This window comes from Etheostoma cragini, chromosome 2 (genome assembly GCF_013103735.1).
Source record: "Etheostoma cragini isolate CJK2018 chromosome 2, CSU_Ecrag_1.0, whole genome shotgun sequence".
In the NCBI taxonomy this organism is placed as follows: Eukaryota; Metazoa; Chordata; class Actinopteri; order Perciformes; family Percidae; genus Etheostoma; species Etheostoma cragini.
The window spans coordinates 7669408-7688262 of record NC_048408.1 but is presented as its reverse complement, the minus strand read 5'-3'; the positions used below and the strand labels follow the sequence as shown (position 1 = coordinate 7688262).

The window sequence follows — 18855 nt, the reverse complement described above, 5'->3', positions numbered from 1 at the left end:
ATGCCTCCAAGGCTTTTGACCGAGTTAATCACCACAAGCTGTTTTTAAAACTGAGCCAAAGAGGAGTACCAAATGGTAAAATCAGGATCCTGGCTTTTTGGTATTCCAATCAGAGCATACGGATCAAATGGGGGAATGTCTTCTCTAGTCCGTTTGGTGTTGGTAATGGCGTCCGTCAGGGGGGGATATTATCTCCGGCCCTCTTTAATATTTACATGGATGACATGTCTGACCAGCTGAGACAGTGTAAGACAGGATGCATGATGGGTAACATACTAGTGAACCATCTCATGTATGCAGATGACTTGGCTGTTGTCTCTCCTAGCAGTGCAGGGTTTCAAGAGCTGTTAAATATATGTTCCAAATATGGGGTTGAATATGACGTGAAATATAATGGCATAAAGAGTCTGGTTATGTTTTGTAGAGTAAAAGAGGATAAGGACCTAATTTTTCCATCTTTCCATCTTGCGGGGCATGGGCTTACTGTTGGATGCAAAATTAAGTATCTTGGTCACATCATAACCGATCAAATGTCAGATGATGAGGACATGTATGGGCAGCGTCGCATGTTATATATGCAGGCTAACATACTTGCCAAGAAGTTTTCCTGGTGATCTGTTACTGTCAAGATAAAACTCTTTAAAGCATATTGTACTACTTTTTACACTGCCCCCATGTGGGTCAAGTTTAAAAAGGCAAGCTACAATAAGCTGCGGGTCGCTTATAATGACTGTTTGCGCATTCTGCTTCGGAAACCCAGGTGGTGTAGTGCAAGTGAATTGTTTTGTCAAGCAGGAGTTATTACTTTCTCCGCTTTACTGAGAAATTTGATGTATAAATGGATCGGTCGCTTGAATTCTTCTTGTAACTCTGTCATTGTACATCTGATTGACCCAAGGTTCAGTGCTCTGCGATACCAGTCCCCCTTATGGGATTACTGGTATGGTTGTCTTATTTGATTGGTGTCTGTCTTGTGTATCTGTATGTTTCTTTGTTGTTGCTTTTGTATTTTTATGGACCATGAGTCTAAATAATAAAGGCTATCTATCTATGAAGAAAATCAAATTGCACAATATTTTTTAACAAATAACTTAACGTCGAAATTGTGATAATATAGTAGGGCTCACAATTGGTGCTTTCACCAAATAATCATCAGTAATGTGGCTATAAAGATTAAGTAGGTAAAGGCAAATAATTAGCCAGAACAGTGAAATGATAGCACTATACAACACTGTGATGCAGCCTGTAAAACCAGGAAAACACAACATATTACCATATTACTATATCCAAAATCTAAGACTATATCTTGACTATCACGATATCAATATCATGTAAATATATTGCCCAGCCTTAAAACGCACTGTTGTCTTTTTTTTGCTGCAGACACACTTTAACTTTCTCACTTGATAACAAAACATGATTCTTGCAACCAAGACAACTGTTGCTGTGTTGTGTAGCCAGGGGGTGGGTGGCTTTCTGTCTTTCAGAGGCTGTAGCAGACTCTTTTGAAGCTAGAGTGAACACATTGGTATCAAATGAAACAAGACTAGCTGAGGGATTCATTGATAGCAACAACGTTATAATGGCTTGTTGGCCCAAATGTTTTAATGGTACATAAGCTACATTTTGTACCATTCATAGTGAGAATTCTGGGGAGGCAAAATGCTTTGATTTACGTATTTATGACTTTACTTATGTTGGATTATGGTTGTATAATAATTTAATTTATCTTAATTTCTGCAACCTGTGTACATGCTTTGCTGCTCTTGCTTGGGTTTCCCATTTGTTAACTTGCTGCTACTGACAGACATGTTGGTTGGTTGATTGATTGCAATGGTGTTTCTTGTTGTCTTTTTTTTTATGTGACTGGTTGACTGCAAAATTCAATTGCCCTTTAGGGATTATTAAAGTTATTTGAATGCAATTGAAATTTAATAGAATTTTGGCTATGAAAAAAGCGGCATGGTCATTTTCAAAAGGTTCCCTTCCACTGTCACCTCAAGCTATTTTAATGAAAATAGGTTGTTATGAGTACCCACTAGCCTTCCCTTTACATGTCATCGTTAGGCTAATCCCATGCAATTTTGCTCATGCAGTACAAGTGTGTTATATTCACCTATACTACAATTGCCTATATAAATATATCTGCACACTGGGCTCCCTGAACAGTCTTGGAGTGGCAATGTTACTGGAAACTGAGACTCCTGTGGATTCATGAGCCCAATAGTTTTCATGTGTGATTATATTAGTCCCCATAGCAGCTATTTCATTGTCATGAGACTACTTTTTGAAACCTGACCTCCCTGTATAAAATTACCTTTTTGTGACCTTTAGGATCCACCCACAAACTAGAGACCGAGGACATTCAGAGAATGCATGCCTGTCCTCAGTGTGGGGCTATTGCAGCTGTAGAGCAGCCCAGATTATGATGGGATGAATTCAAAAGTAGCAGATTTGTCAGATAAATATGAATTCTGTGAACTCTACTCCAACAGAGTAGAACAAAATAGATTTCAAGATTAGTAATGCTGTTTACGCCAAATTCCTATCCTAAACTACCCATGTTATCCAACCTAAAAATAGTAATTTATTTTTGCCTCTTTTTAGTAGGACTGAAAATGGGTCATCCTTAAGTCATTTGTTGTGTTCTGGTTTCAGAATGATAAAGGGAAGTTAAAAACAATTTTATACAAAATAGGATGTAGGCTCTACAGGATAGTTTGTTTCTTGGCAACCATCGTGTTTTCACAAATGATGTGTAGGGATTCTCTTATCAAATGGCTGCTGTAAATGGTTCTAATGCCCAGTTGTTTTTAACACCTGGCTCTAACCTGTGTGTAGCTGAACATTAACTTATGGCTTTTGTTTTGTTTTACACTCACCATCTTTCCATCTTTTCAGGAACTACTGCCTCTGTGATGGATCTCCAAAATGTCCTGAAAACTACGCTGAAGAACAAATATCTGAAACTGAACCGCGCATACTCTGAAAAGTCATTACTTCCTTCAAGACTTTGCTATCGGGAGCTCAAGAAAGACAACACATCTGAATTGTACCAGCACGAGTTTAAATATGTTGACAAATCTGACCTTACTACTTGGTCATTTGCAGAAACCGTTCCGCTCGCAGATGTTTTATCATGCAACTGCAAACATCACAGCAGCCAGAAAACAGTCATCACTGTGGGAGTGTCTGGAGTTGGAAAAACCACAACAGTGCAGAGTTGTGCTCTTGAGTGGGCAGAGGGGAAAGGGTACCACAACATTCAGCTTCTGTTTCCTCTCACATTCTGGGAGTTGAACTTGCTTGAAATCAAAATGAGCTTAATTGAACTTCTCCAGACGTTTTACCCTGAATTGAAGGAGCTCAGTGTTTCCAGCCTAAATGAAAACCGGGTGTGGTTTGTGCTTGACGGACTGGATGAGTATCATCTCCCACTAAACTTCAGCTGTCCAACTGTGAGGGATGTTTCTAAGGTATCCACAGTGGACACTCTAGTGACCAATCTAATCAAGGGAAACTTACTCCCCAACGCTCATATATGGATAACAACCCGAATTGCAGCGGCAACACAAATCCCTGAATGCTTCTTGCTTAAAGAGACCGAAGTTCAAGGGTTCAGTTATGAACAGAAGGAGCAGCACTTCAGGACAGTTATCGGTAACAAAGATCTGTCCAACAAAGCCATCGACCATGTGAAAATATCAAGGAGCCTGGACTTCCTTTGTGAGATACCTCCAATCTGCACCATCATGGCAAATGTGTTGAAGAGTCATCTCAAATCAGATGATGGGTTAAAAATCAATCCCCTGAATTTAACCCAGATTTACACAATTCTAGTCAACTCATCAAACTCGAATATTCTTGCCAAACTGAAAAAACTGGCACTGCCTCGGATGGGGGAGGGTAATGTTATATATGAGCATGATCTTTCAGAGAGTGACATAAGTGTTGAGGAGGCGTCAAGTTTTTCCAAAGAGTGTCCACTTGTTTTGAGAGAAGAGAAGGGGCTGCATAACACCAAAGTTTTCCGTTTTGGTCACTTAAGCATTCAGGAGTTCTTGGCTGCGTCTGCTGAATTGGACGAGATTGAAGCACGTTCTCTCCCGTCTGTTCGTTGTCGTTATCTGGTGGACCAGGCGCTGCAGTGTGATGAGGGAAAATACGATGTCTTCCTTCGCTTCCTCTTTGGCCTCATTAAGGAGCGTGGCACGTTGGAGCCCACCGACCCACTGTTTGACCACACCAAGAAGTTGATCCTGGAGAACATTTTGTCCTACACAGCTGTGGGTTTGTTCCACAGTCTTAGGGAGTACGACAACCAGGCTTTACTGAAAGAAGTCAAGTTCTTTCTGAAGTTTGGCTCCTCTCCAATCCGTGATTTCTACCCAATGCATTGGGAATTTATGAAGCAAAGGACCAGCAATTTTGAAGGGATGAGAGATTGTTTTGAGATGGAAGTTTCTAAGAGATCTGATGAGAGACTCCTTAGGCACCTGCCAGCTATTTTGAAATCCAGGAAAGCCATGTAAGTTTGTAGTCATTGGATTCAGCCTCTTATTATTCTATGTATATGAATTTCCTAATATAATACCTTTCCTTTTTTTTTTTTTTGTTTCAGCAGCATTATGTTGAAAATATCTACACACAAAACTTTTTTCCAATGCATTTCATAAATGATTAGGTTGGTCTTTGTTATGGTGCACGGCATCATACACATTATAGACATAGAATGCAATCATTGGGTCATACACTGAAAACCAAGCCCACTGTAGGGGTAAACAATCAGCGTCACAATATGCAACAACAATGCTACCAAAATGCCTGTAGATAGCTAAAAACATTAGCTAATGTGTGCCAAAGGATTATTTTAGCGAGCTAAGTCTACCAGAGAGGACAAGTTAGCTGTTAAAAGAAGACCCCCTGTTGTTATTACACACAGGCCTGAAAAAAGGTAATTAGTAAGCTTATGTTAGCTATGTGTTAGCAAGCTAAGGCACTTGCAAACATAATACTCCATTATTCCACTGTAACACAAGTTGCATGTGTCAGGACCCCCTAGTTTCCCCATTCTTCCTGCTGATGCCTTACGTCTTATTGCCTGCATCCACTTTTTGTCTTCCCAAAAGCTTAGGCTTTCGGTTCTGTAACTTAAAAAGACTTAATAATAGGTTATTTACCTTGTTGGTAGTGCATCTCAAATAGATTATTAATTAATCAAATTAATAACCATAAGATACATCAATAATCAAAATAGTTGTTCGTTGCAGCCCTATTTGATGGGTCACAATACCCAAATCACAAATCTTTTTTATTTATTTATTTGGGAGGTGGCCATCTCAAACCTTCCTAAAATAAAACCCAAACTATTTGAATTGCTAGGTACCATTACTAGTTATTGAGAACATGTGTTTTGATTGTCCTTCACAAACCTAGAATTTGGCATCAAAGCATAAAAATTGCTATGAATCCAACTGATATCAATCAATATGGGTCCAAACATTTGTACACACTCTTAAAACTGAAAATCAGCATATTAACTTTTATAGTAGTGATAGACCTTTTTTTATCTGCCGGACGATATATTGGGCCGATATTTAATTCCCCCGCATTATTTACAGACAGGCGTCCACAGGTAGCTCTGTGTTGCTGGAGACGCTGCAGTTCATGTGCAGACCATGCACTGCCCACTAGCACCATGGCAGTCTCAAATTACAAATTAAGCACTTTATTTCAATGGCTACTTTTCAGGTCTATTGTTTTTTCTTAAATAATTGTTGATGTGTTGACAAAGGAGATTTTGTGATGACCTGATTATATCTGTCTTTTAATACATACTTACACAGTTGACCGTATAAAGTGCATCCATCCATATGATGCACATTGCACACATAATTTGGGTGATATGAATGTAAGATGACTGCAGAAGTGACACTGATGTGTGTTTTTGTCTATTATTTTTAAATAAATGGCAGAGCAGATTCCGAAAACAAATCCAGCGTGGCAGGGTTTACGTTATTATGATGTAAATTAAGGAAGCAAAAGCAGTATCGGCTCCAAATATCGGCTTAAGAAAATTGGCAGCCCGTATCGGTCTAAACAAAGTTGCTGTTATATGCTATAATTTGTTTTGGGTATTTTTATTAAAGGAAAAAGCTGGTTTTCTCCCAAAGTTTTCTCAATTTCAACGAATCTCATTAAGTCCCACCTCCTTGCAGGCTGCGGTTCTCCAACCTGACCGATATGTGTTGTCCAGCCTTAGCAGCAGTCCTGAGCACAAGAGAATCCTACCTGAGAGAGCTGGACCTGGGATACAACAGCATCAGTGACGATGGAGTCAGGAAACTTGTAGAGGGTCTGAGTGATCAAAACTGCAGACTGAAATCAATCAGGTTGCAAGGCTGTGGAGTGACATGGCGGGCCTGTGAATACCTGTCCCCGGCCTTGAGACAGTCCCTGAAACTGCAAGAGTTGGATCTCAGCATGAATGAAATAGGAGATGATGGACTGAGACATCTTGCCAGTGGTTTGACATCTCCTAAATGCCATTTAGAAACACTAAAGTAAGTGTTGGGAAATAAATCTAACCTGTCCTCTCCCTATTATACTCCTTTTCAACATCATTGTACTCTTGGGGTCTACTTGAATAGGTTTACATGATTTTATGTTCAAAAAAACATATTAATGTCTGCCCATTGCTGCATTTCAGGAAACAATCTTTCTGAAAAGCCCAGTCTGCTCTGATTGGTTAGTCACAACTCTGTTGTGATTGGCCAACTAAATCAAACAAGCTACTGGGTGAGCTGTGCTTGATCAGGAAGCACCAATGGGTAGCACACCCACAAAAACTGGGCTGACATTTTCAATTGGTGACATCACTTATTGAGGAATTCTAACAGGGTGGGTGGGTGAGGCGTTTCAGGCAGTTAAGAAAAAGGGCTCTCTGTGGGAGGGAAGGCTCCCTTTGCTTTTTGTGCTTTATACATCTATTTCATTTAGGGCTGCGCTTGATGTTGATTATATACATACACAAAAAAATCTGAAACAACAAAAGCCCGGAAAACTTCAGAAAAAGCAAAATAGGGGCTCTTTAAAATGAATTTGAAATGAAAACATTGACAATAAAGTGTTTATTATTTTAATGTTGCATGTTTATATGCACATGAATTTATACAGATACGACCATTTTTCACGGCTGAAAGAAAAAGTTTATATCAAAGGATCACAGTATGGGGTAGTAAAAAAAAAAAAGTCGGCTCAAATTTTAACATTGAATGAAAAATGCAACTCAAACTAAATCTGTTGGTCATAGAGAGGCAGCCTTTCCTTTTTCAATTGTTAACATTAAGCATTTCTGTTCTGTTGCTTTTTTATAGACTATCACAGTGCAACATTCAGCAAAAGGGCTGCTGTTGTCTGGCTTCGGCTCTGCAGAAGAACTCTGGCCACCTGAAAGTATTGGATCTGAGCATCAACATGATCGGAGACGAGGGGGCCATTGAGCTCTTTCAAAAATGTGACATATCGCAGCTTACAAAGCTAGAGTGAGTATGACTTCATATAAATGCATTCAGCTTGGCCGAACATAAGAGACATATACGTACATAAGAGATAACACAACATTGTGTCTCTTTGGCAGGATGTACCACTGTGGCCTCACTGTGTTGAGCTGTAGAAGTATCGGGCATGCTCTGAAATTTGAAAGCAGCACTCTGGTAGAACTCAATTTGAGCAACAACGCCTTGAAAGATGAAGGTTTTGCACTCATCTGCGAAGGCATGTATGCATGGTGTAGTCTGGAAAAACTCAAGTAAGGATGCCTTACTATTACATTTCTCTTTTGATTATTTTGTTCAGTAGACTGGGGATAGAATAATTAATTTTTCACTGCTAATGTCAGCAAGTACTTTTTTCTTTTCTTCCAGTGTTCAGCCGAAAAACCTCATGTACTAATAATTGAATATCCACACACCTTTGATTAAATACATTTCTTCTTATTTCCCGTCAGTGTTTCAAGATGTGGGATCACAGGTACGGGTTGCTATAAGATGGCAAAGGTCCTGTGTTGCGTCTCCCAGCTCTTCGAGGTGCAAATAGCCAAAACAGAACTGCAGGCAGTGGAGCTGAGAGAGCTTGACCTCAGCATGTGCTGCCTGGGAGACGAGGGAGTTAAAGCCATTTCAGCTGGACTGAAGAATCCGTACCTCAATCTGAAAACTCTCAAGTAAATCATTTTCCAAATTGTATTCATTATTAAACAAATGTTATGTTAAATGTTAAGCCAATTTCAGAACTATGATGTGAGGATTGGAAAGGGGTCTTGTCTAGGTTATAATTCAATGTAGACCCACTACTGACTGGAAGGTTTCAGAACGCTGCAGACTGGCGCGGTGCATGTAGTTGCGAGTTTCAACTTGTCTCGTGGCAAATACCTTGATATTGATACCGCAACGATATTGGTGCTTTCACAAAATATTTACACAATGAGATTTTTGATAAATAATCATCAGTATTGTGGACATAATGACTAAGTGGGTAAAGGCAAATATTAGAACAGTTACAACAGTCTCTTAAGTTCAGAAAATTACATCACTTTACTGTAAAGCAGCCTTTTGAAACCAGGAAGAAGACAACACGTATGCCATATTACAATGTAACAATATCCAAAATCTAAGACGTTATCTAGTCTCATGTCACAATATCGATATAATATCAATATATTTCCCAGCTCTAGTTCAGACCACTGAAACTTTCCCTTCAAAATTATAAAACTGATGTCCTTGCTTTGCATTTTTTGGTCTGACGTGTAGCTTTAGAAGAACAACATGCTATAACATGGTTTCTGTTCCATTTCAGCTTGAGTCACTGCAGCCTGACTGATGACTGTTGTGCAGAGCTTGCATCAGGACTGGCATCCCAGGTCTGCGGTATCAGGGAGCTGGACCTGTCTGGCAATAACCTGCACGATAAGGGAGTGAAGAAACTCTGTTTGGGACTCAGAAGCCCTCAAAGTAAACTCGAGAAATTGTCGTAAGTCCTTTTTATGATTTTTTACTGCTCCTAAGAAATTCCAATGAAGTCACTCATTATTTATTGTCAGTCAAATGCAAAGGCATGAGGGACAAAGGAGTTCTTGAGTCTGCTGGTCCTACACTTGGGAAGGAGCAGCCTAACCACTGAACCGGCTCCTCTGGTGGCTGATGACGGTGTGCGGGGGGAGCTGGCATTGTCAATAATGTCCAGCAGTTTGTCCAGTGTCCTCCTCTCTGCCACCATCACCAGTGAGTCCAGCTTCATGCCGACCACAGAGCCGGCCCGCCAGATCAGTTAATCACGCCTGGAGGTGTCCTTCTTGGATATGCTGTCCCCCCACCATAGTGTAGAAGAAGACGCTGGTAACCACAGACTGGTAAAACATCCACAGCAGTTTGCTGCACATTTTGAAAGATCACAATCTCCTCAGGAAGTACAACCAGTACAGAAAGACACAAAGAAGGTGACATTGTCTCACGCGCTCCCGTTGATTTCTTTGCTCTATTCCGTCCCTGTCACGTTACCAAAAGTGAAATGGACTCCAACAGAAATACCTAGACCCGCGGGTGTCCCGAAAAATTGTCACCCTCTTGTCAAAAGTCTGCTTGAAAGCAGCTGCATGGGAATTTGAGCTCTGTTATTTCCGGCTGATGCCGTCATACATTCACACACCCTCAGCACCATTTCCCTCTGCCTTGCAGCCTCTCTGGCCAGACCTTTAGACACTTGCCCATTCTGAGGCAAAGTGTTTTCCTTAGCTTGTCAGTAGCACAGTGCGAGACACTTTGTTTTCTTTCCTGGCTTCTGGCTCAGTTCAGCCACCTACAACGGACGTTACTGCAGTGTTTATAGTTAACGTGAACTCTCGGTTGCCAATGTTGGTAATATTTTCTTCTTAATTTCGGATCACATTTCTTTTGAAATATGTTTGATTATGTAGATTTTGGTGTAAAAGTCTATCTGGTGATTTCTCACGCTAGAAAGTGCCACTATACTATTCAACTGCAATGATAGATCTGAAGCCCAAGTGTTTATGCATGGGCAGGATGCTCATGTAGACACGGATATCAGGTGCGATCCAGCATCTACCACTAAAGAAAAATGCTGAGCTAACGTTCGCTAACTAGGCCTAGCGGTGAATCTGCAATATACTTCGATGTCTTTCTGACAGTGTTGATTTGCAGTTTTTGCATGATGCAAACTCTTTTCTCTTTTATTTCTGTCTTCTTTTTTTGTTATATTTCCGGTCTGGTGAAAGAAACAATTGCTAGTCAAAATAAAAGTTTAAATCTCATAATTTGTCATGCTGTCACAACAGCAATAATCACTCAGAATGATGGGGATCTGTAGAACAGTTCTACTAATATGCACCTTCACACAAAAAAACACAGTGCTTTCCAAGCATAGTAGTGGGTTGTTGGAGACATGGGTTTTCTAACCGAGGTGTGACAAGATCAGAATGTGTTGAGAGTTCTCATCGAGGTAAAAATCTTCTTGTGGTATCGGTGCAGAGCAGCCGCCTGTAGATTAATTCTGAACTAGTCTTATAATACATCTGGCTTTGAAGATGAGTCTGGTGTGGTCCTCTAAATTAACATAGAAGATCCCCCCCCCCGTTCGCCAAAGTGACTCTGAGTTACCTTTTGCAGTATTGCAATTGCAACAAAACTGCTGGTAAAACACAGCGTTAGAGGGTTAGGTCGGAAGGTCATTCTCTCTCTCTCTCTCTCTCTCTCTCTCTCTCTCTCTCTCTCTCTCTCTCTCTCTCTCTCTCTCTCTCTCTCTCTCTCTCTCTCTCTCTCTCTCTCTCTCATACACATTTGGACTGCAGCATGCATTCAGTGTGCCGCTGACTCGACCTTCAAATGAGTCTGAAGCAGAAAGCAAAGCCTAACTTTACTTTTAATGATATTAAACAGAGAAATGTTCTTCCCTCGCCTGAAAATGGTCATAAATCAATGCAGGAGCAGCCAACTTCCTTGCTGCAATGAAACGCTTTGTTACATTGTAACGTTGGCTCTCTGATGAAATACAATTTTTTACAGTCATATTTCCTAAATAAAGGTTTCTTTAAATTAGCGTTATAGTCTAGTCTTGTTTGCGTAAACCCAGTCTTGTGTCTCGTCCCGTGAGCTGAGTGTCACGTCACACTCCTAGTGGCAACTGAAGGGTTTATTCAGAGTATTCCAAACAAGCTGTATGTGGAAGAGGGTACGCTGGGGCAGGGCTGTGGAGTTGGCCAGTGGGCCTCTGCATGGAGGCCACTTCTAAAGTGTTGAGGTTTAAAACCCAGCGCTATGGAAGAGTCTGTTTGAGAGGAACGGAAATTATAGCCAGTGTTCTGATGCTTATTGTTCCATTAATTGAATACAAGTTAATTCTACAAAAACACATGTACATTGATTGCAATTTCTGTTTAGTTTTACAGTATTTGTTAAGATATCTCCAGTTGTGTACATGCTGTAGCGGTGCATATAAGGAGCTGGTTTCTTTCCAATCTCAAGTACTTGTGTTTCCTTCCAGACTGAGGACCTGTTGCCTGACCTCGAGGAGCATTCAGTTCCTGACCAATGCCCTAAAGTCAAACCCCCAACATCTGGCAGAGCTACATCTGATGGGCAACAATCTGGAAGACACAGGAATCAGATTGCTTATGGAACTAATAAAGAACAAGAAATATGCCTTACACACAATAGAGTGAGTACTGCTAATGATAAAAAAAACTTGTTGGCCTTCCTTTCTCACTTCTACATCATCTTTCCTTTACCCTAGTCAATATAAAGCAGTAAAATGTTTAGTATATTATATGTATTCTTTATATATGTAAATGTCACCTATCACATCTTAAATAACTAGTACTGTTCTGAGTGCAAATGAAGTGTGAAGCCAGCTCCACATGATCCATGGTAAGCCACGGTAGGAAATGGTTCAGGTATGCATTGTTGGTGCTTCTGGAATTGATTGCGTCTTTAAAGATCAGCAGCAACAAAAACTTATTTGAACTTTGAGAGCATCAATTCCGAGCGGTGCACCGCTCAGGGTAGTGCTTCCTCTGAGTTGTCTTCCCCGCTCTACCCATTGGAAAAAGCCAACGCAGACAGGTTTTACTGCAATTTTCAGACTCAACCCCAGAAGTATTAATGTGTCTTGTTTTTTTTTCTCTTTAGTGTCTCAACAGATTGAGAAGACGGACAGAAAACGGACACAAGCTCCTCAAACTGGCTCCCATTTGTTAGACCATACTCCTACAGCAACTCAATGGCCTTGCATATTGTAGCCACAACATCAAATGATTCATGTACTCTTTATTTTTACAATTTTATGTGATATACACAAAATGTATTTTAAAGCAAAAGTCTGTCAGCAATTCAAGAAATTTGGATTGCCTACATTGTATGAATAATTTTGTTTTTTATACATGGCCGTAGTTTTTAACTGCATGTGTTTATCTCGGGTTACAATGCACAACGCTTGAAAGAAAGATAATCAGAGAAAAATGAAGGAAGTGTATGATCGTTGTTATCTGCTAATAAAACATATGCCTACAGAATTGGTGCTAGAATCTGATGCACAACTTGAAATAAGATGTAATCTCTGTAACCACAAATAAACTCCCTTGTATCTGTTCAACGCTGGTTCATTTCTGTTATAGCAGCACTCTAGTTCGGGATTTTTGTAAGAAGAAGGCAAAGTAGTGAAAATAGTTATAGTTATGTTGATTAATGTAATAAACTAGTGGAATATTTTAAAGTTAAAAAAAAGTAAAGGTATGTCAAAGTAAAATAGGTATGTGGAAAAAAGTCAAAGTATAGTGTAAAAAAAGTTATAGTATAGTTTGTGGGGAACGTTCTTGAAAAAGTCATACTATAGTATGTCAAATAATGAAAGTATAGTACGTAAGTCAAAAAATTAAAAAAAATCATATATTAGGCATGTGTAAAGAATTTATAGACCATGTCAAATAAAGTTATACAAAAGTCATAGTAGTATGTCGATAAAAGTGGTAAAAAAATGAAAAAATGTCATAGTATAGTATGTTGAAAAGTGATACAAAAGTCACAGTCTGTCAAAAATAGGTTTTCAAAAAGTGAAAGTTTACGTCAAAAAAAGTATAGAATAAAAAGTAATAAATTCATATAGTATGTTGAAAAAGTAATAGTCATGGCATTAGTGTGTCGAACAAAGTCATAGTATGGAATATTAAAAAGTGTCAGTATAAAAAGTAATAACAAATTCAAATTATAGTATGTCAAAAAAAGTGTTAAAAAAGTAATAGCATTATAGTGTGTCAAAAGAAGTCGTACTATGGAATGTAAAAAGCAATAAAAGAAGTCAAAACAGCATGTTGAAAAAGTCATAGTACTAAAAAATCATAGAAAATTCATATTTGTTTCTGCCACTCTCAGTGACGTCAAAACTTAATGAACACACTGGGTTTGAACACCCAACCTTCCGTCTTAAGAAGCTTCGTTTAACACTCTTAACTATCAGGCCTGACAGGAGACTATGACTTTGGCACATTTGTCCCTTTCATTTGGTATGCTGGACCGCAAAACATCCTGTTCATGTAGGATTTGAACACGCAATCTTCTGTCTTCCAACCATAATCTTATCACTCAAGGCTATTTGACCTGACACAAAGCTTATGCTTTTAAAGAAGTCTTAGTATAGCGTTTTGAAAAAAAGCAACAAGAGTACCCTGGTAGCCAAGTTGGTAGAAAGGGGGGACATGTATGTACATAAATGTATATTCCTCGACGCAGCGTGCCTGCTGTGTGACTCTGAACTGCGGCCCTTTGCTGCAGGTCATTCACCCCTCTGGCTCCCCTTTTATCTCTTTGGTTGTCCCATCAAAAAAGGCTTAAAAATGCCCCAAAAAATGATCTTGAAAAAATAAGTGATGCATGATGAAAGAAGTTGTAGCATGTCGGAAAAAAAATTGGAAAAGTGGAAAAAGTCATAGTAAATATGTCAAAACGTGCATTTATATCTCCAAAACAGGATGGGATTAAGACCAAGAAGAACACCACTGCTCTCTCCAACTATTTGTATTATTTATTCCTGTAAGGGAGTTCTTGCACTAATTGCACCCTCTAGGATTTGAACACTTAACATTCTGTCTTCCAATCATTCTTCTGTCACGCTAAGCTACTTGGACCTAACAAAAACATAGTGTTGTTTGCATATTTGTCTCTTTCACTTAGTATATTGTAAATAAACTGTATTTATATAGCACTTTTCTAGTTTTAACGCCTACTCAAAGCGCTTTCACATAGTACGGGAACCATTCACACACTGGCTGAGGCTTTCGTACAAGGTGCCACCTGCTCATCAGATAAACACTCACACACATCCTCACTCCAATGGCGCAGCCATCGGGGGCAGCTCGGAGTTCAGCGTCTTGCCCAACAACACTTTGACATGGAACTGCAGAAGCAAAACTTACAAATGCCATGTCAGATTTGAGGATTCTACCTTCTGTCTTCCAAACATACTCCTATCTCCCTAAGATAACTGACCTGACAGAAAAGATGACCTACTTGGCATATTTGTTTTTTTCACTTATAATGTGTCAAGTAAAGTGATAACAAAGTCATAGTATAGTAAGTCAAAAAAAGTGATTAAAAAGTCATAGCATAGTATGTAGAAAAAAGTCATACTATAGTTTGTTGAAAAAAGCATTTAAAGAGTCATAATGTCTAAGGTAGAAAAAAGTTATAAAAAGTCATAGTACAGAATGTCAAAAAAGGTCATAGAATACTATGTAGAAAAAATCAATGAAAAAGACAGAGTATAGTACGTCGAAAAAATTGATAAAAAAGTCATACCAAAAAAAGGGCTAAAGATGTCGTGGTGTAAAAAAAGTGATAAAAAATTCATAGTATAGCATATTGAAAAAAGTGATAAAAATCATAGTAGGTTGAAAAAAGTTACACAAAAGTCATAGCATGGTAATTCGAAAAAGGTTGTAATAAAATTTCCAAAAAAGCAATAAAAATGTGATATTATATTACGTAGAAAACAGCGATAATAAAAGTTATAGTACAGTATGTAGAAAAAAAGTCATAGTGTAGTAAGTCAAAAAATTGATTAAAAGTCATAGTACAGCATGTTGACAAAAGTGAAAAAAAAGTCATTGTACAGAATGTTGAAAAAAGTTGTAGTACACTATGTCCAGCGATAAAAAAGTCATAGACTTAGTATACTATAGTATGTAGAAAGCAATATTGAGGTCATTGTATAGTATGTGGAAAAAAGTGATATTATGGTAAGGTTGAAAACCTTGATTAAAAAGTAAAATATAGCATTTCAAAAAAAGTCTTTGTGTAGTATATCAAATAAATTCAGTATAGTATGTTGAAAAAAAGCATGATATAGCATATCAAAAAAGTGATAAACAAATCATAGTATAGCATGTCGAAAAAAAGTGATAAAAAAGTCAGAGAAAAAAGTGATAAGAAGTAATATCATATAGCATGTCGAGAAAAGTGATAAAAAGTCACAGTATAGTATTTAGAAAAAAGCGACAATAAAGTCATAGTATATAATGCAGAAAAAAAGTGATAATGAAAGTCACATGAAAAAAAGGGATAAAGAAGTCATAGTATGCATGTCAAGAAAAGGTCGTACTGTAGCATGTCTAAAAAAATCATAGGATACTAAACTAAATCACTAACTACAGAAGTGATTGAAAAGTCCTAACACAGCATTTTGAAAAAAAGTTATGGTGTAGTATGTTGAAAAAAGTCAGAATGGGAAAAAAAGTGATAAAAAAGTGATTGTGTAGTGAGTCAAAAATACTATAAAAAAGTAATTTCAAAAAAGTGATAAAGAAGTCATAGTATAGCATTGTATAGTAAGTCGAAAAATTGTTGTAGTATACTACGTTAAAAAAACGATAAAAAGTATAGTATGGTATGTCAAAAAGTCAGTATAGCATATCAAAAAAGTGATAAAAGACGTGATTGTATAGCATGTCAAATAAAACTGTGAAAAATCATAGTATAGTATGTTGAAAATAGCGGTAAAAAGTATTAGTATAGCATGTCAAAAAAAGTATTAAAAACTAGTAGTATAGAATGTTGGAAAAAGTCATTGTATACAATGTCAAAAAAGTGATAGAAAAGTCATAGTATAGTATGTCAAAAAAGTCATAGTATAGGACGTCAAGTCATAGTATAGCACGTCAAAAATAGTGATAAAGTATAGTATGTATTTCAAAAAAAGTCACAAAAATTTACAATATAGTATGTTGCAAAAAGTCACCATAGTATGTTTCTATTTTGAAAAAAGTAATACAATATCATGTCGAACGAGTGATGGAAAGTCATAGTATATGTATATAGTAAGTTGAAAAAGGTATAGTACATACATGTTGAATAAAGTGATAGAAAAGTCAAAAATAGTATAGGATGTTGATAAAAGTGTAAGTGTAGTATCTCAAAAAAATTAAAAGTATAGCATGTCAAAAAGTGATATAAATCTCAGAGTATAGTCTGTCAAAAGTAGTCATAGTATAGTCTATCAAAAGTAGGGATAAAAAAGTGAAAGTACATGTCAAAAAAGACAGTATAAAAAGAAATAATAAATTCATATTATAGTATGTTGAAAAAAGTTATAAAGTCATAGTATTCTAGTGTGTTGAACAATAAATATAGTCATAGTATGGAATATAAATAAAGTGATAAATGAAATCATTGTGTAGTATGAAAAAGTGATAAAAAGTCAGAACAGTATGTCGAAAAAAGTAAAAGTTTAAAAAAGTGATGACAAATTCATATTATGGTATGTTGAAAAATGTGATGAAGTCATAGCATTATGGTGTGTTGAAAAAAGTTATGGTATGGAACAAAAAAAGTGATAAAAGAAGTCATAGTATAGTATGTCGAAAAAAGTCCATACTCGGTCAGTCTTAAACGTTTTTTTAAATGATGTGTCCCAATTTCAAATACCATGGTCTGCTCTTCTTGGAGTAGCGCAAGATAGTTTTTAAAGTAAAAGTGATAAAGAAAGTTAGTAAAAAGTGATGAAGAAAAGTCATATTAAAGCATGTTAAAAAACATGATCAAAAAGTCAGAGTATAGGATGTCAAAACAAAGTGGGAAAAGAGTGATATTATAGTATGTCAAAAGTGCATTTATCTCTCCAAAACAGCAGGTTGGGATAGAGACTAAGAGCAACACAACTGTTCTCGACATTGGATTCTACATTCCTGTAACGTAGCTTTAGAAACCAATTGCACCCTACAGGTTTTGAACGCTAAACCTTCTGCCTTCCTATTGTTGTCTTATCACTCTAAAATATCTGACCTAAAACTAAGGATATTTTTGGGGCATATTTGTTTCTTTGGTTTAGTGTACTGGATCTCTAGTATAGCATGTCAAAAAAGTAATAAATAGTCATAGTACATCATGTCGACAAAAGTGATTAAAAAGTCACAGTGTAGCATGTTGAAAAAGTGTTAAAAAGTCAATAAATAGTATGTATGTCAAAAAAAAGTGTTTAAAAAGTCATTGTATAGAATGTTGAAATAAGTTGTAGTATACTATGTCAAACAAGCAATAAAAAAGTCATACTGTAGTATGTAAAAAAAGCGTTAATAGTATATCAAATAAATAAAAAAAAACACTATAGTAAGTCGAAAAACATTGATTAAAATGTAAAATATAGCATTTCAAAAAAGTTGTAGTACAGTATATCAAATAAATTCAGTATAGTATGTTGAACTTTAGCATATCAAAATGGTGATAAAAAAGTGATAGAAAAAAGGATAAAGAAGTCGTAGTATAGCATGTCTAAAAAGTGTTAAAAGAGTCATATGATATTATGTCAAAAAAGTATTAAAAAGTCATATTATAGAATGATAAAAAAGTCGCAGTATACGTATGTCAAAAAAGCATTAAAAAAGTAATAAAAATAGCATGTCAAAAAAAGTGATAAAAAGTCATAGAATAGTATGTAGAAAAATGTATGAAAAAGTCATAGTATATTATGTGGAAAAAGTGATAAAAAGTCATGTTATAGTAAGTTGAAAACATGGATTAAAAGGTGATAAAAAAGTCATAGTAAAGTATGTCAAAAAAGCGGTAAAATGTCATAGTATGTGTGTCGAAAATGTGATAAAAATTCAATGATATTATAGTAGGTTGAAAACATTGAGTAATAAGTAATATATAGCATTTCGAAAAAAGTCATAGTATAGTACATTGCAAAAATTCAGTATAGTATGTCGAAAAATGCAGTAAAAAATTTATAGTAAAGTATGTTAAAAAAGCGGTAGAAATATCATAGCATGGTATGTAAAAAAGTGTTAAAGTAGTCATAGTATAGTATGTGGAAAAAAGTGATAAAAAAAGTCATAGTAAATATAGTCTCTCAAAAAAAAGTGACAAAAAGGGATGGTATACTATGTCAAAGAAGTCATAGAATAGCATTTAAAAAAGGTGAAATAATGTCGTAGTATAGCATGTCCAAAAAGTGATTAAAAAGTCATAGTATAGAATGTAGAACAAAACATTAATAAAGTCATAGTATAGTATGTGGAAAACATTAAGCAATAAGTAATATATTGCATAGTCATAGTATAGTATTTGAAAAAAAATTCAAAATAGTACGTTGAAAAAAAGTCATAGTATAGTATGTCTAAAACAGCGGTAAATAATTTATAGTAAAGTATGTAAAAAAGCGTTAGAAATGTCATAGCATAGTATTAGAAAAAAAGTGATAAAAAAGTCATAGTGCAGCATGTTAAAAAAAAGTGATAAAAAAAAGTCAGAGTATAGTATGTGGAAAAAAGTAATTAAAAAGTCGTAGTATCGCACG

General features: G+C 36.7%; 1 protein-coding gene across 1 annotated transcript in view; it reads left to right on the top strand.

The window, feature by feature from the left end:
- LOC117953436 (NACHT, LRR and PYD domains-containing protein 12-like) overlaps nt 1–12663 on the top strand; it is a 14389-nt gene extending 1726 nt beyond the window's left edge. Inside the window, exons 2-9 of the mRNA XM_034886450.1 lie at nt 2902–4528; nt 6219–6563; nt 7377–7544; nt 7640–7810; nt 8009–8224; nt 8857–9030; nt 11557–11730; nt 12201–12663. Of these exons, the coding sequence (XP_034742341.1) occupies nt 2919–4528; nt 6219–6563; nt 7377–7544; nt 7640–7810; nt 8009–8224; nt 8857–9030; nt 11557–11730; nt 12201–12216 (2874 nt within the window). The 5' untranslated portion in view covers nt 2902–2918 and the 3' untranslated portion in view covers nt 12217–12663. The remainder of the gene's footprint in view (nt 1–2901; nt 4529–6218; nt 6564–7376; nt 7545–7639; nt 7811–8008; nt 8225–8856; nt 9031–11556; nt 11731–12200) is intronic.
- The last annotated feature ends 6192 nt before the right edge of the window (nt 12664–18855 follow it).